The sequence below is a fragment of the Electrophorus electricus genome, chromosome 3 (assembly GCF_041902795.1).
Source record: "Electrophorus electricus isolate QZ-2024a chromosome 3, ASM4190279v1, whole genome shotgun sequence".
Lineage (NCBI taxonomy): Eukaryota > Metazoa > Chordata > Actinopteri > Gymnotiformes > Gymnotidae > Electrophorus > Electrophorus electricus.
In genome coordinates, this window is record NC_137499.1 from 899,056 (window position 1) to 908,377 (window position 9,322).

The window sequence follows — 9,322 nt, forward strand, 5'->3', positions numbered from 1 at the left end:
CAGTATGTAGTATTAATAGTATAGTCTTCATGAGTAATAGTACAGTATTTATTATGTATAGTACAATACTTATGATGTATAGTATTTATGATGCGTAGTACAGATTGTATTTTTATAGTACAGTATTTGATATATAGTATAGTATTTATGATGTATAATATGTATGATTTATAGTACAGTATTTATGGTATATATTATATTATTTATGTATAATGCAGTATCTATGTGTATATTTTAGTATTTATGATGTATAGTATACTCTTTTTGAGGTATAGTACAGTATGTATGATGTATAGTATAGTATTTATGATGTGTAGTAGAGATTGTATGATTTATTGTACAGTATTTATGATGTATAGTACAGTATTTATGATGTATAGTACATTATTTATGATTTATAGTTTAGTATTTATGGTATATATTATAGTATTTATTATGTATAATACAGTATTTGTGATGTATATTATAGTATTTATGATGTATAGTACATTATTTATGATTTATAGTATAGTATTTAAGATGTATAGTACAGTATTTATGATGTATAGAATAGTATGTATGAAATATAGTATGTTTGATGTATAGTATGCATGATATAGTGCAGTATTTATGATGTACAGTATAGTATTGGGCAGGGTCTGCTCTGGTATGCTGAGTGAACTACAAATGCAATTTGCTCTCCATGATTGAACTGAACAGTGAATGACTAACTCATCTTGTTCTGAATGGGTTTCCTCTGGTACACTGTCAGTCCAGTAATGATGTTCTCCGAGCAATAATGAGAGAACTGACTGCTTTGCTCTGATAGGCTCGTGTCCCAGATGATCACTAGACCAAGGTGAGACAGAAAAAATCTCTCCCAAATCCCAGAGTACAGATGCACAACACTCATCTCAAAACTAACTGTTGTATCTCACTGTGGTTCATTTTAGCTGTTTTGCACTAAACATCTAGCTCCCAATCCCGATTCTGAATATAGGAAAAATTGCATGCACGCACACACACACACACACACACACATATATATATATATATATATATATATATATATATATATATATATATATATATATATATATATATATATAGAGAGAGAGAGAGAGAGAGAGAGAGAGAGAGAGAGAGAGAGACTCATAATGCAGACTCACCTATACACCAGCTGTATTGATTTAGCCCTCAGCAATACTTGGCTGGGGGGAAACATTTTTTCAATATAAAAAGAAATTGCACTTTGTAGTGAGCAACTATTCCTAAAGCAGACATAGATCACTATAGGAGCTCTTTCACCTGCTCAGGGCAACATCAATAAGCCTGGGTCAGTCGGTCACTTTCTCTGAGACGTTTTGTGAATGTTTGCCTTTTGTGTTTCACGGTAGTTACTGCCATGAACAACACAGTATGAAAACACGAGGACTATGCCAAAGGCCAGCGCTCGTACTAAGACAGAAATGACACAAAATACATGCACAGACAATCCCTCCAAACAATACAGAGATTTTACCGGTTCACCATTTATGGTAAAACCTGCTAAAGAAGAGAATGCATGTAAATATAAAACTAATGAGCTATTTTATGCTGCATGTTCGTTACAATACCACGTGTAGTCATATTTTACTGATGTTCAAATCATTACTTGTGGCCAGAAGTGCATTGTGGGTATAATTTGTAGCTCAATGAAGAAGCACCGCATGACCACATCATGCTTAGACCCTGTCAGATGCAGGAACATGTGCGACCAGGTCACTGGCACTCAAACTAACACCTAAATAACAAGCTTCATTTGAAATGAATCCATTAAAACATACACTCATAATTCACACCATAACCTGCACATGCTTTTCTTCTTGGAGCTGTACAAGACTGGGTGCTGTGGAGTTCTGGGGGAGCTGTGCTGTGTAGTGTAGCTTTTAAGCACTAACAAGGAAACACCTTTTGGCTACAGAACACTTTTGAAACGTGCAGTATTTTTAATAAGAAAAGCATCGGATTATTGTTTGGTCATGAGTGATTGTGGTCATGAGTTGTTAGGTCCTAGCAAAGCTGTGGCCCATTTCCGTTCTGCCCCCTCTGCTCATCACACTGGCCTGTTCGGCCCTGTAACGAGCAGCCCACTGCAAACACACACTGTGGCGGCCTGTGACAGCATCTGCGCAACAGCTCAGAAGGTTCTCATGTTCGGTTAAGATTAAAAGAATCCGTCTCCCCACATGCAGGGAAAGGAGGTCCTCTGGCTAAACAACTGCACACATGAATGTTTCAGTCAGAGAGCGAGTGAGAACAGAGTCAGAGACGAGTCCCAGGAGGAACAGCTGTCAGGAGCTCACCACCTGGCTGGGAAGAAGCTCCTGTTTGCTTGGCATGCAGGGATCTGGGAAAAAAATGAACGCCAAGGCTGTCAATCAAAACAGCAGATGTAAGAGTACTGAAGGTTCAGCATGGCTGGTTTGCTCTGGGTTGGAGGAAAGTGCTGCTGGAATGTTTTTTTAAAAAGTAACAACAAACCAGTGAAGGAGCACAGTCAGCCTGTCCTGTGTCGTGGTCGCGCACCGTGAAATCTAAACTGTCATGACATGGCCATTAAAGTCTGTGTGGCTGTGTTGGGTGAACCACAGTATTAGTGACAGGAAGTGTCTGCAGCCTGTCCCTAGGTGTTCTGAGAGAGCTGTCTTCATCCCCCATGCGTCTCCTCTACACACCTGCAGATCACTGTGTCTCTGCACATTCCCCGCTGGGCCAGAGTCTCTCGTGGGGGGTGCCAACCCTGTACCCCCCCACACCAATCATGGGCCACCAAGGCGATCTGACACTGGGACACAAGCAGAGCTCCGTGGAGACATCGTGTAACAACAGGCAGCGTTGGCTATTCTGCAGGTGTGTCCAGCCTCAGCCGTGCTCTGGTCTTTGTCAGGAGAGTACCAGCAAGGCCTGGAGACACTGCAGTAGAGTCCTGCTCTGTCCAGTGTCTAAAGGGTCCACAAAGAAAATATGAATCTGCATGCTGCACTCAAGGAACATCTAATCTAAACACAGACACAAAAATGTCTTATGAAACCTAATAACTTCTACAGTCTCTACGAGACACTATGTCTCATGTATGGATCTACTGAAAGGTAGTTATTGTGCACTATATTTGCCCAGGATATAACACCTGCCTAAAATAAGATGTAATGAAATTTAATAAATCAGCCGGGCTATGGTAGACTCCAGCCTCCACTGGGAGTAAAGCTCATGATATCTTTAATGCTTTTGCCAAAAGTTTTAGTCAAAACTAATGAAATGGCTACTGGCTACCAATAAAGAGGGCTTGTAAGTGGAGGGAAATTACCGCAAAGACTAATTAACAAGGTTTCCATATACATAAGAAAGGGATTGAGTCTAGCAATCTCTATGTGAAGATGTGGATATTACAAAACATGTAGATTACTAGATGTGGAGATTACTAGACATGTAATTACTAGATGTGGCGATTACTAGACATGTAGATTACTAGGTGTGGAGATTACTAGATATGTGGATTACTAAATGTGGAGATTACTAGATGTGGAGATTACTAGACATGTAGATTACTAGATGTGGAGATTACTAGACATGTAGATTACTAGATGTGGAGATTACTAGATATGTGGATTACTAGATATGTATATTACTAGATGTGGAGATTACTAGATATTTAGATTACTAGACATGTAGATTACTATATGTGGAGATTACTAGATATGTAGATTACTAGACGTGGAGATTACTAGATATGTAGATTACTAGATGTGGAGATTACTAGACATGTAGATTACTAGATGTGGGGATTACTAGATATGTAGATTACTAGATGTGGAGATTACTACACATGTAGATTACTAGATGTGGAGATTACTAGATATGTAGATTACTAGGTGTGGAGATGACTTGATATGTGGATTACTAGATATGTATATTACTAGATGTGGAGATTACTAGATATGTAGATTACTAGACGTGGAGATTACTAGATATGTATATTACTAGATGTGGAGATTACTAGATATGTAGATTACTAGACATGTATATTACTATATGTGGAGATTACTAGATATGTAGATTACTAGACGTGGAGATTACTAGATACGGAGATTACTAGATGTGGAGATTAATAGATAAATAGATTACTAGATGTGGAGATTACTAGATATGTAGATTACTAGATATGGAGATTACTAGACATGTATATTACTAGATGTGGAGATTACTAGATATGTAGATTACTAGACATGTATATTACTATATGTGGAGATTACTAGATATGTAGATTACTAGACATGTATATTACTATATGTGGAGATTACTAGATATGTAGATTACTAGACGTGGAGATTACTAGATACGGAGATTACTAGATGTGGAGATTAATAGATAAGTAGATTACTAGATGTGGAGATTACTAGATATGTAGATTACTAGATGTGGAGATTACTAGACATGTAGATTTCTAGATGTGGAGATTACTAGACATGTAGATTACTAGATGTGGAGATTACTAGATGTGGAGGTTTACACTCACTCAGCTGAGCTAGTACAACTGCAAAAACAGCTTCATTTGAGACTCAGTCAATGAGAGCACTGCCTGGGATATCGCTGCATGAGTCCCAGCCAATGAGAGCACTGCCTGGGATATCGTTGCATGAGTCCCAGCCAATGAGAGCACTGCCTGGGATATCGCTGCATGAGTCCTAGCCAGTGAGAGCACTGCCTGGGATATCGTTGCATGAGTCCCAGCCAATGAGAGCACTGCCAGGGATGTCGCTGCATGAGTCCCAGCCAATGAGAACACTGCCTGGGATATCGCTGCATGAGTCACAGCCAATGAGAGCACTGCTTGGGATATCGTTGCATGAGTCCCAGCCAATGAGAGCACTGCTTGGGATATCGCTGCAGGAGTCCCAGCCAATGAGAGCATTTCCTGGGATATCGCTGTATGAGTCTCACATCAAATAAAGGGGAAATCCCTTCAGCAAAAATGGTAAACAAAAAGATTAAAAAACAAACATTCAAAAGGTTAAATCATGTAATTTGCACAAGATGATTAGTGGAACTACTCTATCAATTAAAAGATTGCAAGTGCAGGACATTTAATTCACTAGAATAGATGCATTTACAAAGATTCTTTGAAATCATTGAATAAGACACACTTAGGACAGACGGAACTGAGTAACACCCTGGCCTGGGCTTGCGTGCGGACAGTAATTCAACAGGTGAAGTCTCAGTGGACTTCACAGGAAATCAATTGCCATGAGATCCTCCATGTATGATATACATTTGTGTCCAACAAAAGAGCCTAAATGTTCAGATACATGGACACAGACAGACAGAATGACCATGCTGTTTACCATGCTGGTGTTGGGGAGATATCTGCTCCACCTGTTATAAATGCTCCACATTGAGAAAATTGTGAGTTTAACAACAGAGGGGAGACCTTTCGAATGTGCTTCAAGATTTGCTGTTTGGAGAGGCAATGTCCTCCACTAGAATCAGAGAAACCAACACCTGAGATCCCATCAGGAACTGAGCAGGCGTCATGCTTCCCCAAGCACCAAGCGGCAAGCAAAAGTGGTGTGTTCCAACACGAAAGGGCTCTGAGACCACAACAATAGAACCTGGCTTTCATAAAATGCCACTCAAAAAAGGTGCTCTTCCTCTTCTGGGAGGCCCACAGTGTCTTCAGCCTAACATATCCATGGTTACCACAGAAACAGGTGACTCATCTGCAGGTTGACTTAGTGTCAGGGGCCACGGTGGCACGCCCCCCCTTCCACACACACACACCCACACCCACGCACCAGCGCAGGTCGCTCTCATGCACACAATTGGTGAATGTTTTTTTGGGATAGAGTGCTATCAATCTCCTCCCTACTGTCAGAGTAAGGCCTCTCTGTTTACAGAAGCCAATATGAGAGGGTTGGTTCAGTTTACCTACACACACTAATTACATGTTTAAAGCAGTGTATTTAAAACCAAATATCTATAGTAATGCCTCAAGTTTAGGGTAATTGCCTGGACCTAATATGAATAATACACATATCTTTATGTTAGGTTTTTCAGTACTGAGGTCAAGGTTCAATAAGATTTTTTATATATGGTTAAAAAATTTACTGATTAACTGATTATACAAAACAAAAGATGGCAAAGTAGAATGTCTGTGCAAAAATGCCATCTTATATAACAATGTCATTGAGATAGTACAAAACAGGAAGTGCTTCACCTAAACCCTTTATACAGAACGGGACCCCAAAGAGAAGACAGTGTTGTATTAATGCTACAGTGTAACAGTACGACCCCTCCTCCCAGACGTCTCCCTGTGGGTGTGTGTGTATCGCCACCTCCCCCATGTATCACACTTGTTCCTTGTTTTCTGTCGTTATTGTGGGTGTATTTAAGGTCTTGTTTAATCGTTGGCGTTTGTTCTGATTAACCTTACCTTATCCTGTGAGCTATGTTGTCTTTGTTTAGTGTAAATAAACATCATTTTGTTTTACACGGCTTGTTCCTGCATCGTGCCTGGTTTCCTCGCGTTACATACAGTAGTTTAATTGTCAATGCACTGTCTAAAATGCTTTCTTTTTCTCTCTTTTTTTGACACTGTGGAAATTCTCTCTCTCTTCCTGACCTGATCCCTTCTCTCAGTGATTATTATCAAATGGTAATGATCCCTCTCTTCCTGATTAACTGCCCACGCTTAGAATGGCGGTGTGTTTCTCATTCCCTAGGAGAGAGGTTCTCGACTCACCTCATGATCCCTGCCTCAGCACCAATACCTGTGACGCAGGTGTCCTTCTGAGCCCAGGATGCATTAACCCCTCGAGGGCCTGCTTGTGAGCCCAGTGATGAGGCACGTGCGCTTTCGCTGGGCCTTAGAAACACCATCCATTACTCTGGTCTGTGGACTAATGTCAGCCATTTTCCAGTGCAAAGGAACCCCAGCAGATAATGTTTGGGTAGGTTTCTGCCACTGTTGCTATTTTCACTGCCACTGTTGCTATTTTGCTCTTCTCAGGGCCGTTACCACACTGTCACATGTCCCTTTGCTACATTAGGACTGTACTGGGTTGTTTACGCGATCATAGTGCCGATTGCTTGCTCCTCCGTACCACTGGGAGCTGTGCAGCAGGTGTGTAGAGACACCACGCAACTATGGAGCTCCTTCAGCAAGCCAATCAGAACATTAACGAGATCACTTGACATTTGTTTGGATAATTGGAGCAGACTTGCATATCTTTGGAGAGAAATGTGAAACGACTCTCCAAGCTCACTGGAGCATGCCTGCTTAGGAAAGCTATCTCTGACAAACACCTTGGCTTCTGATCAGTGGGTTCTGCTGTGTTTCTGCTGACACTTCATGCTACACACAAGCTGAGTATGGCTGTGAATGTTTAAGCATTTACAGAAGGAAGCCACCCCCCGCCTACACACACCCCAACCCCAAACGTATTCTAATCAGTGCTCATAGCTGTGATTCCCAGTAGGCATCCCAAGATCTTTCTGTACTGAACCTGACAGTCAATCTTTCTAATTGGAGTGGAATATGTTAGGCTCCAGTTTGCACTGAAGCCATTCAAAGGGTACTTAAGGTGTTTGAATTAAACACTCTTTTGCTACACACACTCACACAAACAATGCACGCATTTAGTGGATGTCAGAAGAGACCAGGCACACACCTTTTCCATCGCTTTGGGAGTGATGTGTGATGTGTGATTTGTAAAGACACGAGGCTGCTCTCAGAAGCATGGCACTCACCACAGAACACGCTGTCCATCGTTTACCTTCGTACTTGATCTATCATCTACCAGCACACACACACACACACACACACACACACACCTGGCCACAACCACCTTCAGAATGCAATAGGTCTTGGCATAGAACCGATGGCGGACAGACAGAGCCTGACGAGGGAGGGAGAGAGGGAGAGAGGGAAAGAGGGAGGGAGAGAGGGAGGGAGAGAGTGAGAGAGCATCAGTGTTGTTATCACTTCACTGAATCTCAGCTTGGGTGGAAATGCACTGAAGTAGATGAGTGGATATGTTCCTCTCTCTCTCTCTCTCTCTCTCTCTCTCTCTCTCTCTCTCTCTCTCTCTCTCTCTCTCTCTCTCCACATTCCCTCTAGAATAAGCCACGAACACTGAATACCAATCACATTGTGGATTTACACTGAATCCTCAAGTGTGTCTCCCGCAGTACAAACAATCAACTCCAGCCTGGGCTGCACTGCTGGACAGAGATGACAGCAGTTGAACTGAGGGCTCCACGGTTCTAATCCACACTCATGAGATGGCGCGTGTGTGTGAACATCACTGTGTAATGTACAAGTGTGCTTAAGTCTCTTGTGCCTGCCAACACCCCCCCCCCCCCCATCCTGAGATTACCAGGGATATTGGAGAAATTGGAAGAATTATTACAGAAATTCTATCTGTCCACGCTGATAAAATAAGATCACTTTTGCACAATGGAGCTTACACTGAATCTGTGTTACTACGAAGAAAATTCTAACAGATTAAAACAAACAGATGAATAGACCGTTACTTTTATATTACTGAACAGCCCACACAGAGCAGGTATCGTTTCCTTTCTTCTCTGACGGAAAGCGGTGCGTAAACTGCCAAGTTCAGATACTGTGGTTCCCAACTTTAGCGTCGCCTGCGCGTACTCCTTCGCGCGCACCTGGAGACGTGCGTGTCTCGTGCCTAAACATTCCGATGCTGCAGGTCGCAGCGCAGCCTCCCTGCACGTGACGGCTGCCTGTGACACTCTCCCCGTGTAACGCCACGGCGAGCCTACCTGTCGTAACTCCACCGACTGTATGACATGCTCTTGTTAGCGCTCACGCCATCCATGCTCTCCGACGGACGCAGCTTCGCGTGCTCACGCGGACAGCACTCCTGGGACGTTCGCAGCTGACCAGGTCCGTCGCGAGGCGCTCGATCGCCGCTTGTCGCACGTTCCCGGTGCCGCGCGGAGTAGATGCGCTGCAGTCTGCACGGATGGAGGTTTGTGTATGGACCGTACCACTGGGACAGGGGGAAGCGTTCAGCATCACACAGGACCCGTCCGTCAGACATTTCCCCGTTTATTTGCCCTGATCGTATTTATGATTATTCAGGTGTGTTTATGTATCTTTAGAAGCTGAGAAGTAATTTACCAACGTAATCTCCCGTAATTTCTGATTTACACAGTTGCATGCTCACTTTGTAATGTTATGATATTTCTGTAATAATAAGGAAAGACAAATACCTTTGGCCAAACTCATTCTGATCATTTACATTGTATACAAATGATCCAATTTAGGACAAGACCT

At 42.2% G+C, this 9,322-nt stretch overlaps 1 protein-coding gene across 3 annotated transcripts in view; it reads right to left on the minus strand.

Annotated features, from left to right (window-relative positions):
- The window catches only part of tub (TUB bipartite transcription factor), a 56,479-nt gene extending 47,495 nt beyond the window's left edge, over positions 1 to 8,984 (minus strand). For all 3 annotated transcript variants that reach the window (XM_027007446.3, XM_027007445.3, XM_027007443.3), the window contains exon 1: positions 8,806 to 8,984. In XM_027007446.3, coding sequence (XP_026863247.1) covers positions 8,806 to 8,861 — 56 coding nt within the window. In that variant the 5' untranslated portion in view covers positions 8,862 to 8,984. The remainder of the gene's footprint in view (positions 1 to 8,805) is intronic.
- Between the last annotated feature and the right edge of the window lie 338 nt (positions 8,985 to 9,322).